General features: G+C 36.2%; 1 protein-coding gene across 2 annotated transcripts in view; it reads left to right on the top strand.

Moving 5' to 3' along the window:
- The window catches only part of SUGCT (succinyl-CoA:glutarate-CoA transferase), a 765,867-nt gene that overhangs the window by 370,940 nt on the left and 376,353 nt on the right, over positions 1-18,574 (top strand). For both annotated transcript variants that reach the window (XM_030307713.1, XM_032592372.1), the window contains exon 12: positions 16,896-16,998. In XM_030307713.1, coding sequence (XP_030163573.1) covers positions 16,896-16,998 — 103 coding nt within the window. The remainder of the gene's footprint in view (positions 1-16,895; positions 16,999-18,574) is intronic.

The following is an 18,574-nucleotide window of genomic DNA, read 5'->3' as shown; positions in this document are numbered from 1 at the left end:
AAATTGTTAATAATTATGCAGGAATTGTGTAATCTACTAAAAAATGGGCTAACAAAAGTAACTGGAAATATAGTGACCTAAAGACTTGTGGCAAGCCCCATTTATAAATATGAAATATATGTAATATAAGTAAATGAAAGTCAAAGAGAAAGTATGTAGTATGCACCGGCAATATATTCTGGCGATGAAGATACATAGATACAGAAAGTTAAACATGGGGAGTACAATTGGGGCCACATAACAAAAATATTTTTTAAAAAATCATAATTGTGGTAGGATTAAAGTAGTTATTCTGAGATTATTGTGTATGTGATGTAGGATAATGCAAATGGATAATTATGAGTTATTCTATTATCACCTGTGTCCTTGAGAATCAAAATTATTCTAAAAGTTCTGTACATTAAAAACCACCGTAAATAAAAGTTAAAGGCAAATACAAAACTTGTCAAAGCTTGTCACACATTAATATCAAAGAGGAAAACCCAATAGAAAATTGTTGAAAGAATATAATCAGGCATTTTATAAATAAAGATACACAAATAATCAAAAGCATTAGTGATTAGCAAGATGTCTTTCTTTTTTCTTTTGGCTTACCAAATTGGGAAAAATCAAATCAAATGATAGTTTCCGATTTGCTGTAAGAGAAACTGTCCATACAGTGCATTTGGCAACATTTATTCTTTTCACTGAGACCTTCTTAAATCATCCTATTAATGGTGTGGCCACTCATGGAAGGTGTTTATTTTCTGCTTTATTTTTCTCCACAGCACTTCCGCAAGAAATATAGATTTTACTCATTTATCCTGTCTCCTTCATGAAGATGAGAATTTTTGTTTTGTTCACTGCTATAATCCTAGACACTTCCTAGCACTTAGTAGGAACTCAGTAAATACTTGTTCAATGAATGAATATAAAAATGTTCTAAAATTATGCACATTTAAAAGATTTCCATTTCTAGGAATAAATCCTGAGGAAATAAAGATCATGTATAGAGAATAAGCTGTGATGATGTTTATTGAAACAACATTCACATACCTTAAGAAAATAAAACACAAATATCCAAATGCCATAGTAAGTAACTATTCCTTGACTGTTGGACATGTGATTGCTAAATTTGAAATGGTTACAAAGCATCATAAATCATTTATCCATTGATGGATATGTGGTTGCTTCCACGTTTTAACTATTGTGAATAGAGGCACCTGGGTGGCTCAGTGGGTTAAGTGTTCAACTCTTGATTTCGGCTCAGGTCATGAACTTATGGTTTGTGAGTTTGAATCCCCCATTAGGCTCCACATTGACAATGCGGAACCTGCTTGGGATTCTTTCTCTCCCTCTCTACCCCACCCCCACTAAAGTTCATGCTCTCTCTCTCAAAATAAAAAAATAAACTAAAAAAAATTAAAAAAAAAAACAATTGTGAATAATGCTGCTATAAACACAGGTGTACAAATACTTTGAGATCTTGCTTTCACTCCTTTTGGGTATATACTCATTAGTGGAATTACTGGGTCATATGGCAAATCTTTTTTTTTTTTTTTTTAAGTTTTTTGGGGAATATCCATACAGTTTTCCAGGTGACTGTACCATTTTACATTCTCACCAACAGTGCATGAGAGTTTCAGTCTCTCCACATCCTTGCTAACACTTGTTTTCTGGTTTTTTTTCTTCTCTTGAAATAGTCATACTTTCAAGGTGTGAGGTGATATCTCTATGTAGTTTTGATTTGCATTTCACCATTGATTAAAGATGAGCATCTTTTCATGTGCTTTGAAGAAATGTCTATTCACGTCCTTTACCCATTTTTTAAATTGTGTTGTTTCTTTGTTGTTGAGTTTTTGGAGTTCTCTATATATTTTGGATATTAATCCCTTATCAGATATATAATTTGCAAATATTTTTTCCCATTCTGTGCATTGCCTTTTTTTCTCTTAATGCTAGGATACCGGAACTTGATTTATTTATTTTTATTTAAATTTTAGTTAACATACAGTACAATATTGGTTTCAGGAGTAGAATTTAGTGATTCATCAGTTAGATAAAACACCCAGTGCTCATCACAAGTGCCCTCCATAGTACCCATCACCCATATAGCCAATTTCCCACTCACCTCCCTCCATCAACCCTCAGTTTGTTCTCTATCATTAGAAGTCTCTCATGGTTTGTTTCCCTCTCTTCCCCACCCCTTCCCATATGTTCATCTGTTTTGTTTCTTAAATTCCACATATGAGCGAAATCATATGACATTTGTCTTTCTCTGATTGACTTATTTCATTTAACATAATTCATTCTAGCTCTTTCCATGTCATTGCAAATGGCGAGAGTTCATTCTTTTTGATAACTGACTAATATTCCATTGTATATGTATCACATCTTTATCCATTCATCAGTTGATGGATATTTGGGCTCCCTCCTGAGTTTGGCTATTGTTGATAATGTGCTATAACCAGTAAAGTTCATACATCCCTTTGAATCTCTATTTTTGTATCCTTTGGGTAAATATCTAGTAATGCAATTGCCAGGTCACAGAGTAGCTCTATTTTTAGTTTTTTGAAGAGTCTCCATACTGTTCTCCTGAGTGGCTGCACCAGTTTGCATTCCCAACAACAGTGCAAAAGAGTTCCCTTTTCTACACATCCTGCCAATGCCTATAGTTTCTTGTGTTGTTCATTTTAGCCATTCTGTTAGGTGTGAGGTGCTGTTTCACCATGGTTTTGATTTATATTTCCCTGAAGATGATTGATGTTGAATATCTTTTCATTTGTCTGTTAGCCATCTGGATGTCTTGTTTGATAAAGGGTCTATTCATGTTTTTTGCCCATTTCTTAACTGGGTTGTTTGATTTTTGGGTGTTGAGTTTGGTAAGTTCTTTGTAGATTTTGGATACTAACCCTTTATCAGATATGTCATTTGCAGATATCTTCTCCCATTCCATAGGCTGCCTTTTAGTTTTGTTGATTGTTTTCTTTGCTGTGCAGAAGTTTTTCTCTTGATGAAGTCCCAATAGTTCATATTTTCTTTTGTTTCCCTTGCCTTCAGCAATGTGTGTAGTGAGAAGTTGTTCTGGTCAAGGTCAAAGAGGCTGCTGCCTGTGTTCTTCTCTAGGATTTTGATGGTTTCCTGTCTCACATTTAGGTCTGTCATCTATTTTGAATTTATTTTATGTATGGTGTTATAAAGTGGTCCAGTTTCATTCTTCTGCATGTCACCATCCAGTTTTCCCACCATCATTTGTTGAAGAGACTGTCTTTTTTTCCACTGTATATTCTTTCTTGCTTTGTTGAAGATGAGTTGACCATATAGTTGTGGGACCACTTCCAGGTTTTCTATTCTGTTCCATTGATCTATTTGTCTGGTTTTGTGCCAATACATACCGTCTTGATGACTATAACTTTGTAGTAAAGCTTGAAATCTAGAATCGTGATGCCTCCAGTTTTGTTTTTCTTTTTTAGCATTGGTTTGGCTATTTGGCAGCATCTTTTGTGGTTCCACACAAATTTTGGGATTGTTTATTATAGCTCTGCAAAAAAAATACTGGTGGTATTTAGATAGGGATTGCATTAAATGTGTAGACTGCTTTGGGTAGTATAGACATTTAAAAAATTTTTTTAAATGTTTTTTATCTATCTATTTTTTTGAGACAGAGAGAGGCAGAGCATGAGCAGGGGAGGGGCAGAGAGAGACCCACACACACAGAATCTGAAGCAGGCTCCAGGCTCTGAGCTGTCAGCACAGACCCCGACGTGGAGCTTGAACTCACGGACTGTGAGATCATGACCTGAGCTGAAGTTGGACGCTCAACCGACTGAGCCACCCAGACACCCCTAGACATTTAAACAATGTTTGTTCCTCCAATCCCTGAGCATGGGATATTTTTCCATTTCTTTGTGTCTTCTTCAATTTCTTTCATAAGCATTATATAGTTTTCAGTGTACAGATCTTTTACCTCTTTGGTTAGCTTTCTAGGTTTCCTAGGTTTCCAGGTTTTATTATTTTTCCTAGGTTTATTATTATTCCTAGTTTTCTAGGTTTCATTCCTAGGTTTCTTATGATTTTTGGTGAAACTGTAAATGGGATCAATTCCTTTATTTCTCTTTCTGTTGCTTCATTATTGGTGAATATAAATGCAACAGGTTTCTATACGTTGATTTTATATTCTGTGACTTTGCTGAATTCATGTATCAGTTCTAGCTATTTTTTTGGTGGAGTCTTTCAGGTTTTCCATGTAGAGTATCATGTTGTCTGCAAATAGTGAAAGTTTGACTTCTTCCTTGCCAATTTGTATGCCCTTTATTTCCTTTCATTGTGTGATTACTGAGGCTATGACTTCCTGTACTATGTTAAATAGTAATGGTGAGAGTGGACATCCTTGTCTTGTTTCTGACCATAGGGGAAAGGCTCTCAGTTTTTCCCCATTGAGGATGATATTAGCTGCTGGTCTTTCATATATGGCCCTTATGATGTTGAGGTATGTTCCATCTATCCCTACTTTGTTGAGGGTTTTTATCAAGAATAGATACTTCTGTCAAATGCTTTTTCTACATCTATTGAGAAGATCATAACCTTTCTTTTATTAATGTGTTGTATCACATTGATGATTTGCGAATATTGAACTAGCCCTGCAGCCCAGGAATAAATCTCACTTGATCATGGTGAATAATTCTTTTAATGTAATTTTGAATTCAATGTGCGCATTGGCTTTTTACTTTATGAATAGTGTCTTTGATGCACAAATTTTTTTAAATTTTCATGAAGTCCAGTTTATCTTTTTTTTTTTTTTTTTTTTTTTTTTTTTGGTTACCTGTGCCTTTGGTGTCCTATCCAAAAAATCATTGCCAAATCCAGTGTTGTGAAACTTTTGTCCTATGTATTCTTCTAAGAGCTTTCTTGTTTTATGTGTTACATTTAGGTCCATGATCCATTTTGAGTTAATTTTTGTACATGGTGTTAGATAAGATTCCAACATCATTCTTTTTACATGTGGATATACAGTTAGTTTTCCCTGCACCATTTGTTGAAAAATCGTCCTTTCCCCCATTGAATGGTCTTGGCACCCTGTTAAAAGTCATCTGACCATAAATGGCTCTCTTTATTTCTGGCTCTCTTTTCTATTCTGTTAGTCTGTATGTCTGTCTTTATGCAAAACCATACTCTTTTGGTTACTATAACTTTGTAGTTATAGTCTCTCTCTCTCTCTCTCTCTCTCAAAAAAAGTAAATAAATAAATAAAACGTTAAATATGGTTGAGACGATAGATTTAAAGTTATGTGTATTTATTTTAACACAATGAAAAGAAAAAAACCATTGTGATCCCTTTTAAATTTCTAAAATTATTTTTTTAATGTTTATTTATTTTTGAGAGAGCGAGACAGAGCACGAGCGGGGGAGGGGTGGAGAGAGAGGGAGACACAGAATCCAAAGCAGGCTCCAGGCTCTGAGCTGTCAGCACAGAGCCCCACGTGGGCTCGAACTCACGAACTGTGAGATCATGACCTGAGCTGAAGTGAGAAGCTTAACTGAGCCACCCAGGCACTCCTAAAATTATTTCTGTAATTGATTTTATTTCTTCTTTTGTGTCTGTTGATATTAAATATTTTTCTACAAAAATTACGTATTGCTTTACTAGTAGGTCTTCACAAAGAGATCTCAGTTCAAGAGGCTTATGTTTTAGTATGCGAGGCCTTGGTATAAGTTATTTCTGGACCTTGGCAATGTGGGCAACTTTCCTATATTAGCTTTGCAATGATGCTGCTTAGGCTGTTTGTACAGTCACAACAGATGCTGGTCAAACCGTTATAATATTATGACCCACACTTCATTTAAAATCTGTACAAAACAGAGTATGTTTCTGAACTGTGAATGATCGTTAGTATGGGCCAGAATTATTACTGTGGTAACAGTTAGTGTGAATCTTAAGAAATAGTGGCTTCTCAGCCTAGTAAGTGTCTTGATGGGTTTAAGAGCAAGTTGTATGAAAAGTTCTGAGTGACCCTGCTCTGGAAGGCAGTGACTGGATTCCCCGGGGGAATTCTCGCTCCATCTTTTGTGTGGCCTGCAGATTGACATTCAGGCAAAGGAGAGAGCTAGTGAATGCTAGAGGGAAGAAAGGATAACTTTAATCATAATTTATCAGTAATAGTAGAGATAAATTTCTAAGAGGAAATAAGGTCTGAGAAGATTACAGGAAATATTAAGTCTGTGGTTCTGTTTACGGTAGAAACGCCGACCAACAAATTCCAGCTGTTTTTCTGTGGGTTATAGAAGTGTCACAGGCCTGTTTATAGTTAATGCATTGTAGACTTTAGCCTGGATATTATGGAATCCTATTGGTTTGGGTTGGATTTACTCAGATTTGTCCAAAGAGACATTTTCTATAGGCAGTATATTTATCTACCAAATTTTTGTTTCCAGAACTTCTGGTTTCTTTCCCCTTGTTGCCAACAGTTTGCCTCTCCAGTAATGTTAGTGTAGCTTTATTTATTTAACACTTCTGTAGCACTGACTCATACCGTGCACTGTTCTATACACCTTTAAATTTAATGCCTCATGACAAGCTTACAAGCCAGATACTGCTTACTAAATCAGCGCAGAAAGCAAAAACATGACAGGACAAGAATTATGATTTGTCTACATTAAAATTAATAGTTTTTGTATGAAAAGGTAAGAAAGCTAAAAGACGAGCTATAGCGTAGAAAAAATTTAAAGTGCGTTAAGTCAGTAGTAAAAGAGAAATAGTCCAATTGAGAAAAGTGCAAAAAATATGAAAGGGAAAGAAAAAAATATTCTTTAAACTTGTGAAAAGATGTTTACCTTCTCTAGTTGTGAGAAATGCAATTTAATTTAAAGTAACCATGAGAGGGGTCCCTGGGTGGCTCAGCTGGTCGAGCATCTGACTTCAGGTTAGGTCATGATCCATGGTTCATGAGTTCGAGTCCTGCGTCAGGCTCTGTGCTGGCAGCTCAGAGCCTGGAGTCTGCTTTGGATTCTGTGTCTCCCTCTGTCTGCCCCTTCCCTGCTTGTGCTCTGTCTCTTTCTCAAAAATAAATAAACAATAAAAAAAATTAAAGTAACCATGAGATACCATTTCATCTCTACCAGAGTGACAAAACTTTAGTCTGACAATAACAAAAGTTGGTGAGAATATGGAGCATGAAAGAAGCAAAAATTGTCATCAGGCTGTATGGAGCTCTTTGGAGAATAGTCTGGCAAAATCTAATACAGCTGATGATGTGTCTACTTTATGACTCAGCAATTCTGCTTCTCTATGTATACCTTAGGGAATCAATCCTACTTGAATAGATAGAGAAAATTATAAGGTTCTATTGAGCATTATGTGTAATAGTAGGAAACTGGAAACAATAGACCATAAGTAGGAAAAAAGATAAATTGCGGAATATTCACACAGGAATGTGCCCAGTGGATAAAGCACATGAGCCAAATCCGTATGTATGAATACAGATAGATCTTGAAATTAAAATGCTTAATATGAAAGCAAGTTCCAGTATAAAGTTTAAAAACCCACATGATACCTTTTATTGCTCATGGATTAATTCCAACAGATACACATCTTTTAATAGGATGGTGCTTCTTTTGAAGAGGAGAAAAAGGGAAACAAGGTAAAAGAGAGGTACAAAAGGGGCTTCACCTCTGTTGGCAACATTTGTTCCTTAAAGATAGGAAACACAGATGCTCAAATGTTAAGATTTTAATGATGTGGGTAGGTGAGGGGACATAAGTATTTGTATTATTTTCTTTCCTATAGTTTTCTATTCCTATACTTTTTGGCATGTTTGAAATATTTTACAAGAGTAAAATAAAAAATAAACTTAATAATTTAAAAACTAACTCTAGTGGATAACATTCCTGAATTTTCTTTTAAAAATCACAGGAAAGCATTGCTATTATATTGAAATAAACTCTCCCCAAAACTTGTATGTTATGTGGACAGCATTTCTTTACAAAGTTATATTCAGTTCTCACTGTCTTCCAGTGTAATGTATTTTGCAATTCTCCATTGTTTTTGTTAAGTCCCTGCAAGATATTTATTTAGCTTTCTGTTTTTCACAAAATTATTTGGAGTTTAAAGGCACAGTCTTTTGTATATCAAGAAGATGGGGTGTGAAAACTTTCTCTCCACTGTTCTGGAGAGCCACCCTTAGAGGAAATCCACAAATGTATTTATATTTATTTGTATAAGGGGATGGAATTAATGTGTACAAATTTTAGAAGATTATGAGTTCTGGGTATACAGATATTGACACATATTAAAAAAACTGTGGTTGGCAAATTGACAACTCTTCCATAGAAACAGTATTGCAGCAAGATAAGGTTTACCTTTGTACTTATGCAAAAAATATAATTTTTTTTGCAAATTGATTCATATTTCCAATTATATGAACAAATCATTGTGTGCATTGAAGAATGCTTTTATAACATAAAGTCATATTCCAATGTTAGTTAAGTTACATTTGGATTTTCATATAAAACTTCTCTGAAAATACAACTAACTAGACCTCCAAAATAACTTACATTTTTGAGTCCTGAATTTTGATGTGGAAAAATGATTGAGGGGACTCAAAGATTTAAAAACTTGTTGCAGAGTCTCTGTATATAGTTTATCCTTGAAATACTTTTCTGTTCTGACCCAAAAGTGGGGAGAAACTCATAAAACCAAGATGGATGTGATTTTACTTTTGCCACAAATGTTGCCATATTCTTCACTCAAGAAACTCTGAAGACCATGGAAGACAAAGTTTCTTTGAGCCTCTCATAAAGTCAGGCGGGAGATGTAGGTAAAGGGCAAAGGCTCCAAGTTGCTGTCACTAACTTTTAAGTCACCATATTTTGCCCAGGGGTATCTATGGACCCCTTAAAGAAATGAGACCTCGTCTATCTATGGATACAGTGTGACCTCGCAGTAGGCATTCTCTTTTGTCACCGACAGGAATTGAGACTTTGGACTTCCTCTGAACCACTAGGATGAGCCAGAAAGACAAGATTTAACATCTGTGGCTTCTCTACAAGCTATAGTGATGTTGGTACCTCTTTAAATTGTTACAACCCTCCTGGATGCTATCCTGGTTAAAATGTATTTGCTCTACTACCCCCTGCTTAGCTTGAAATCTGTGCATTGTCGCTACCTACCATGAGATCTCCAGATGTAATGAAGACCAGTTGAGATTCCTGACACTGGTGGCATGACCAATGATGTACACTGCACAAACACTGATATTTTCTAGAAAATAATAACAAAGTGACATGTAAATACATTTTAGAAGTCCCAAAAGCTTTGAATTTTTATTTTCAAAATTAAAAATAGTTTTTGATTGGGTGCCTGGGAGGCTTGGGAGATTGAGCATTTGACTCTTGGTTTTGGGTCAGGTCACGATTCCAGGGTCATGGGACTGAGCTCTGCATTGGGCTCTGTGCTGATCATGGAGCCTGCTTAAGGATTCTCTTTCCCTCCCTCTGCCCCTCTCATCTGCTCTCTCTCTAAAATAAATAAATAATATTTTTTGATTGAGGTACACAGTTGACCCTTGAACAATGAAGGGGTTAGGGGTGCCAGACTCCCACGCAGTTAGTTGAAAAATCTCTTTATAACTTTTGAGTGTCTATGAATTTAACTTGTAGTAGGCTACTGTTGACTAGAAGCCTTACTAATAACATGAACAGGTGATTAACTCATTTTGCATGTTATATGTATTATAAACTGTATTCTTACAATAAAGTAAGCTGGAGAAAAGAAAATGTTATTAAGAAAATCATAAAAAAGAAAATACATTTACAGTACTGTATTGTATTTATTGAAAAAAGTCTGTGTGTAAGTGGACCCACGCAATTCAAGCTGATATTGTTGAAAGGTCAAGTGTAATTGACATATAATACTGTATTAGTTTTAGGTGTACAGCATAATGAATGATTTGACATATATATGCTTATATTTTTACAGCCATAAATATCTGAGGGATGATCAGCAGTAAATAGGATCTTCTGTATAAATTGTTAAAATGCATTCCTTGGATTGCAGTTTAGGCATATTTTATTATCGTGTTTATTTTTAGTATAAGTGACACGACTACTAAGTGGAATACCAGTTATTGGGTATTACTATGTGCTATGTGCCATGTTAAGCAGTTTGCAACTATAATTTTCTTACAGCAGATGAGAAAATTAGAACTCAGAAAAGTTAAACCACTTACCTACCATCACAAAGCTAAGGGAGGTTAGGAAATACATTTCACTTATTGATTTGTTTATTGATTATCTTTCATAAATGGCAGCAGTGCATAGTGAGATGAGCTCTGAGCCAAGAATATAAAGATTGAGTATGACTCCCAATTATGCTTCAAGTTTTTCGTCTTCAAAATAATGATAACTTGTCCTTTCTCATAGGATTCTTGAAAAGATCAGATTGGAATATGGTGGTCAATATTATGAGACATTATGGGACCATAGCATTGACCAATGGTCAGTGGGAAAGAAATTGGGAATTGTTGGAGACCAAGCACCTCACACAGTACAGAGTTAACTTGCTTCTGTCCCCCAACTTTGATATGCCAGTGGCCTAAGGGTGCCACTGCATGCTGAGCTTGGTTGGGTTGATGTTGACTTCTAGCAGGTCGACCCTACTGAGCAAACATAGAGAAAGACGAGTTCAAAATCCCACCCATGGATAGATTTGAGCCTTCTCTTACATATACCTCCCTACTTGACTTCTCTATGCCTTAATTTACTCAGTCATCAGAATCATAAAACTCACCTCCCAGGATTATGATGACTAGAAATAATATATGCAAAGTATTTCTTATGGTGCCTGGTAGATAAAAGGCTCTCAGTTAAGAGTAACACCAAGATGCTAGGCTTCAAGTACTCCTTTTGAAGCCTTCTCTGGGACTGGTCTTTGGCTGCACATGACTCACAGAACTTTGTCTGGTCTGCTCTCCTGGACTTTGCTACCTTGAGTCAAACAGTAGAAAGTTGTGGTTAACACGTGGGCTTTGGACCTAGGATAGACTTCCAGCTTGGCTACTTAATTTGATACGACTTAAAAAGGTTACTTAAACTCTCTAAACTGTGGCTTATTTAAAGGTTTAAACCTTTAAAATGACCATGATGATACCTTTCTCACAGGATCGTTGTGAGAATTGATTTGATTTGAAAAATTGTGAATGTTATTAACTGATATTTTTATTAAGGTCATATAGGTAGGTGGTGCTGGGGCTGTAACTCAGTATCTATCCACATCTCATGCCTTTTCTGTTGTGCACACTTCCTGTGTTTGAATACTTTCAGTAACTGGACTGACAGTGTGCTATTAATAGAAATATGTACAATGTGCAAAATAGGATGATTTTATAGAGCCATAGAAAACAATAGATAGTTTTTAAGGTCTTTTTAATTCCTGAGATCTTATGATTTTCTGGATAACATAGTCAGTCCCTAAATCAAAACATTATGTTTTAAGCATCTGTTTGTAAGTTAGTTGTTGGAAACTTGATATTTATTTTCAATAAGACATATTTCTGTGAAGAATTTAAAGAGCAGTGTGAAGGAAGAAGGAAAAGAGGAGATATTGTGATACTGCATTTAAACCTAAGACCCTCAGATTGTCTTCCTTCTCCAAACCTCAGTATTTAAATATACCTACTGTCAGCAAGGTTTTGGAAGAAAGTAATCTACCCCATTTATTCAAGCAATGTGACTAAGACCCTCTTATTCTGACCAATTAGTCGTATACTCATTCATTTAGCAAATATTGGGTGCCAACTGCGTTCTCAGTTTTGGGGATATAGCAGTGAAGAGATAGTCTGTTTCTCTAGTGTGAGAGAAGATAGTCATCCTGGGAAAAGAGACAATTGGACAGATTTGAGACATCTAAAATTCTCTTTAGTAAAAGGAGGAAAATTGGAGGCAATAAGTTTTTAGTCTACTATTGCCACAGTCCAAGTGTCAGACTAGATAAGTAAAACTTAACTATTGAAATGTTGATTCTGCAGGCCCGTTATGTGTCAATTATAAGAGATGACGAAAAAACGAGTTCCTGAGTTAGCCAAAAGTGTGAATTCAGGAAAGGGAGAAATACAAGGTTTATGGGGGCAACAGAAATGGTAGTCATCCATGGGCGTGTTGTGTTTATGGGAATGGTAGTGCATCTGAGTGGAAATATCCTATGGCAACTAGGAAGAGGAGATGGGGGAAAGGTCAGGGCTAGAAATACAGATTTGTGTACCATCTCCATGGAGACGACAGGATTACTTAGGTGAAAAAGAACAAAGAATATTGGGACTGGAAGAAAAAGGTAAAAGAATTTAAAGAAGAAACTGAGGGGCGCCTGGGTGGCTCAGTTGGTTGAGCGCCCGACTTCGGCTCAGGTCATGATCTCACAGTCTGTGAGTTCGAGCCCCGCATCGGGCTCTGTGCTGATGGCTCAGAGCCTGGAGCCTACTTCCGATTCTGTGTCTCCCTCTCTCTCTGCCCCTTCCCTGCTCATGCTCTGTCTCTCTCTGTCTCAAAAATAAATAAAAACATTAAGAAAAAAAATTAAAAAAAAAAAGAAGAAACTGAAATGGCCAAAGAGGGCTTAAAAATCCAATACGTATAGTACTATAGGATGTAAAAATAGGCTGTTCAAAAGCATCAAATGCTGCGCGGAGAGCAGGTAGGATGAGGACTGTGAAAAAACTATTGGGTCTGACAAGTGGTAACTGAAGACTCTTGGAGTCTGGGTAAGAAAAAGTGTTGGTGAACAAATCAGATTTCTGAGGCTTATGCAGCCATGACAGACTGGAAATGGATAAATAAGAGGAACAAAAGGGGTAAGAGCGCCAAGAAAACGTTTTTTTTTTTTCCAATGAAAATTGTTTATTATTGACAGTAATATGGAAGATATTGACAGAGGGGAAGATTTAAGATGCATCGGAGAGAGAGTACATTACCTCCTTTCAAGTTTTCTTGCCTCTGGTGTCATCTGTATCTCTCCGTTCTCTGTGTTAATGTGTTAATGCTGATTATGTCAGTCCCCCGCTGAAAGACCTCTCTGGATTCCTCGTTGCCGGTGGAAATCCAATATCCTTAGCATAGCAGACAAGATGCCTCGCACTCCAGTTCTAACCTTCTTTTCCCATTTTTCATCTTCTGCCACTCAGGGCACAGGAGACTTTAGATTCTTTCCAGGATGGGTCTTTGTACATATTGTTCTCTCTGTCTGGAAGACCCTTCTTTCCATCTTCCCCATGGAAAATGCTAACTCATCCTTCAACAGCTGGCTCCAATGTCACCTGGTTTTTTAATTCCTTCCTAACTCACCAGGCCCCGTTCAGGTCTCCTTTTTTGGTACTTTAACTCAGGTTGTACACTCATTTTTTTGCCTTAGCATCTTGCATTGCAATTCATCAATTTCTTTAGCTGTGTTCTCCTTTAGGTCTCCTTTATGATCTTTGAATACAGGGGCGTTTTTATTGTTGTAATCCCCATGACTGACACAAAACACACTATTACTAAAAACATCAGGAATGAATGAGTATTAATGTAAGGAGATAGAGCTTGAAGTGAAAAAGCATCTTCGTGCTAAATGAAATAAGCCAGATGCAGAAATACAAACAGTGCATTGATCTCACTTATGTGTGGAATCTAAAAAGTCAAACTCCTAGAACCAGAGTGTAGAATGGTGGTTGCCCAGGACTAGGGTGTGGGGAAAGTGGGGAAATACTGGTCAAAGGGTACAAGCTTTCAGTTATAAGATGAGTAAGTTCTGAGAATTGAATGCATAGCATGGTCACTATAAGTTTTAATACCATATTTTATACTTAAATTGTTCTTAAGTAGATTTTAAATGTTCTCACTCCCCCCCTCACCCACATAAATGGTAACCATGGGGTGAAGGATGTGTAAATTAATTTGCCTGCAATAATCATTTCATGATGTATATGTATATTAAATCACTGCACCACATTTCACTCTTTAAAAAACCATGTTGTACAAGCTAAATGTGTACAATTTTTATTGGTCAGTCATACCTCAAAAAAAGGTTGGGGGGCTAAAGCTGTATGAATTTGAGCAGGTTCATTTCTCCAAACCTGATTTTCCTACTGATCATATGAGAATAATATTTACCTTACAGTAAGCTTGTGAGGATAAAAGCTACAAGATATAGACCAAACAATTTAATAACCAGTATTTAGTAATCATTAACGTTAGAATTATTTCCAACTCCACCTTCATGGCCCATGCCTCTTAGTTTCTCTCTGGTCTTGCATTTGGCTGCAACGTTACACCATTCTCTAAAGAGAAGAGCTTTTGTTTTTTAAGTGAAATCTTAATGCAAAGAAATTTAAACTCAAGTCCGTCTTCATGTTTCATCTACCTAAGTGATGCGATCTGTTAACAATACTCATTCTGACATCAAGTGAATTCAGCAAAAATCTAAAATGTAATATGTGGATTGATTTAATAAGTTCACAATTAAGTCTGGTTTGTTTAATGAGTTTCCAAGTAACGTCCCAGAGGAGGCTCTAGTTTTGAGGCTCACTCCACTGGATCTAGGGACACTTTCCTGTCTTACCTTCAGTATTATACTGCCTGAAAAGTGATTTAGAACAGCTCTTTCCTTTTCCTTTTCTTTTTTCAGCAGAATTTTTGTGGTTAATAAAAACATGCGCTTACAGCTTTTTTGCATAGATAAAGGAAAGGATTCCACATCAGATTTAGATCAAGAGATAGATTTTCAGAGGAAAATGATGGATGTGTCCTCTGGGAGCAGCGGAATGTAGCGATGTTCTGTCTCTGACTGATTGAGTTTAAGGCATTTACGAACACTTCCACACCCACACCCACGCAAATACACAAACAGTGGTCACAACTGCAGCTCCAGACACTGCCTCTCTCCCCTGTCTCATTTCCAAAGTGCATCCATTGTTTTCCATAACATGAAATAAATCCCTTGCTTTTGCCCAGTGGTGAAAAGCTTATATAAATACTAAAACTGCAACTATTCCCCTGTGTTTTCTGTTGGCAAGTCTGCAGCCATGGGTTTGTTTGGATATTGACATGCATTTTCTGTGCGGCTCTTTTAGGCCACTTGGGTGAGGCCAGTGGTGATAAATTCACTTGTCTTGAAAATTTATCAGCTTAACCATTATAATATTCCGTTTATGAAAATTTAAGTAATTGACACCTTGATTGAAAAGGCTCCAAGTTCAAAGTATCTCTTTTATTCTTTCAGCATATATCATTCTGGTGATATATATGTCTCAGGAAGTCTTGGCCAGGAGATGATTTTAACAGTCATTGAAAAGAAAATAAGGTTGTGAAGAATTGATTATTGTAAGACATTTAATCTGCATGGTGGTGTTCCCATGAAAGAATGCTTTTCAGTATGTAGAAGGGAAGTGTTTGGTTATATACTACATAGGGATGGTGAACATTACTGGCTGCGATTCAAATGTACAATAAAATCTTGTCATAATTATAAGATTAGAAAAGTGTCCTCAAAGTATTGATACTGTTTTTACCCTGGTTTTAAATAGTGGAAGAAGTAGTGCATTTCTCTTATATAATTTCCCACAGAATCTGCAAATTTAAGGTTAATTCTAGCTATGTGTAAGATTGCTGAATGGAAATCCATGAATACTATTTCAATTATATTTTCACTTGTTTTTCCGTAGTAGTGCCTTCTACTTGCTCCCAATAATCTATTTTACCTAAGGCGTTTTAAAAATCTCTTTTCACCTAGATTATTACTTAACTAAAAATAGTTCGCCACTTTAACAATTAGTAATTCTAAACTCTTTTACAAGTTATCACTGTTCAGTTGCCTTGAAGATCCAAGATTGTGTTCTATTTCATTGTCTTAACAAGAAAAAATACAAAACAGTGAATCTCATTAATGAATTAGGTCCCCTTTTCTTGAGACCTAATAGAGAAAATAAAGGCAATCAATTAGGCTTTTAGGTCTGTGGAGCCTAATTTTAAATTATAGAAAAAACAAACAGAGGTAAAGGACTTGGTTGGATTTGAGAGGTAATGGCTAAACTGATATATCAGTCTTCACATGCCTAGATTTGTTCTGATTAGTAAATCACAGTGCAAATAAGTACCTAAAGTTGTTTTTAGGCCAATGGTTGTGGCTGTTAATTCTGATGTACCTTAAATATAATAGGGGTAGAACATATAGCTTTCTTTTAAAGCAACTACATTTTTAACAATGTTTATTTATTTTGAGAGAGAGAGAACAAGGGAGAGAGAAGGAGTGTGAGCAGGGGAGGGGCAGAGAGAATTTCAAGCAGGTTCCACACTGCCAGTGCAGAGCCTGATGCAGGGCTTGAACCCACGAACCATGAGATCACGACCTGAGCTGAAATCAAGAGTCGGATGCTAAACTGACTGAGTTACCCAGGCACCGCTAACGCAACATTTGTTTATTTTTTGTTTTGAGGAATAATTTAGTATGTCAGTGTCTACCTTACAGTGGTGTATTATGCCTTATACCTAAAAAATACTTTGCACAATGACATTATGCTCAAAATTGCAATTATTATTATTATCATTATATTTATAAATTGCTCAAAACCACAACAATTGAAACTCAGTTAAAACCATTCCCCACATAATCTCTCTTCTCCAATGGCTCTCTGTCAAAAAGCACACAGGGACAGAAGTAGGAGGAGTTTTATCTCTAAAGGTGGATTTTCAAACAACGGGACCTGGGTGGCTGTTCCTACCACTGCAGGGCAAGTCGAGTTGTTTCAGTTAGGCAACATTCTCAAAACTAGGAGCAAAGAGAGTCTAAGAAACATATTTTTGTCGTTATTGGTTGCTTCAAAAGAGGGCCATATGAGAAAAAATGTTGTGTTACATTCTTTGTAAAAATACATCTTTTTTTGGTGTGTTCCTAGGTTTGAAAAAGAAATGACCAGCAAGTGGTTATACCTCTTTGAAGGCAGTGGGGTTGCATACGGCCCAATCAACAACATGAAGAATGTATTTGCAGAACCCCAGGTTTGGTTTTTGAAGTTTTTAGTACATTGCAGTTATTTAGTACATATTGCCTCTCTTTCTTATCCAGATTGTTTCATATAAATACCTGTTAGCCATTGGTCTTGAGCTTAAGTCATGTAACATGATTTTTGACTATTATGTTAGACTATGGGTCTGAAGTAAAAAGAATCAATTTTGGAACTGGCTGTCTATAATCATGCTTTTATGTCCATCAGATCTAACATATTTCTTCAACAGTCTCTACATAAAGCCTGCAAGGTCAGGACATTTGTTTTTCCTGAAAAATAGAAATATAGACAATTGAAAGATTGGGATCAGGCACTTGGAGATCATTATCTGTAGAAGGAAGTATGACAGCTCTCACAGTTACAGTCCATATCTTGTCAGATGGCTATCTTAAACTGTACAAAGCAGGTTACATTAATTTTGCAAATGAGAGGCTTTTATATGTTTTGATTAATAAAGGGCATTATTTGTGAAGAATTAATTGTTCTTGAATAGAGATTTGATCTGTACAATTCTTATAGGCTTCTTCTTGGGCCCAGGAATAAGGATCACCTGAAAAAATATTTTTTTCTATAACATTGTTCAAATAATTATTTTTAGATGATATCGAATTAATTTCTGATTTTATTAATCAGTATCACTGCAGGCAACTTACTGTTTCTTGGATTCACATATTAATCCCAAAAGGTAGAGGAACTCCATTTTTCTATGAAGCTTTCACTATGATTATTCACATATCTTGTCAGTTTCCAACGCTTCAAAATTACAGGTTTAAAAAAATTCTTTTCATTGTAACAGATTTTTCTTTGAAATGAATTATTGAAAATGGCATACGATGTTTTCTAAGAGAGGAGAACTTCGTTGGAAACTGACCTAATTCTTTACCTTTGGTATCTATATTTTACATGAATACCTACTTCAAGGAGAATTGAGATGTATTTGATTCAATGGTTACAGTATTTACTGGAGGAAAAAAGTGAATGAATTCAGGAATTCTGCTTTGGGTTTATTTTCCTGCCAAGATCGTGAAAATGGCAAGGCTTTGTCCGTAATAAAACAATGGCCAATAAGTATTTGAGATAAGGGGGCCCACTTGATGTGTGCTGAGTTTATGTGGAAGGGTCCTCACTATATCATGGATCACTGTCTGGTGACTCTTTGCAATGATGTAGCAGCATGCATGCCCTGAAATGTACTAGACCCAGAGGACCAGTTTCCTCACTTCATGACTTTGAATGAGGCCAAGCTCTGACTTTAAATTGTTGTGGGGGAATGGGTGGGTGCGTTGTACTATTATTTTCCCGCTTAAAAGTGGTACTGAGGCGTGTAGGACTTGGTGTTTAATTCAATTAATGTGAGGGCATGTTTCTCTAGAGATAATTTCTGAGAGTTTTATCATCAGCATTTCTGTTGCTCCACCTGTTTCATCAGGCGTAAATTCACCCCAAAGAACTTTATTTTAAAAATCAGTAGGTATATTCTAATGTGACCTATTTTCTAGGTTTTGTTGAATAAGGAACCAAGGTTCCACTCTTCAAATTGATCAATGCAGTCTGCTCTGGTTCAGACC

Source organism: Lynx canadensis, chromosome A2 (genome assembly GCF_007474595.2).
Source record: "Lynx canadensis isolate LIC74 chromosome A2, mLynCan4.pri.v2, whole genome shotgun sequence".
In the NCBI taxonomy this organism is placed as follows: domain Eukaryota; kingdom Metazoa; phylum Chordata; class Mammalia; order Carnivora; family Felidae; genus Lynx; species Lynx canadensis.
This window is presented reverse-complemented; position numbering and strand designations above follow the sequence as displayed.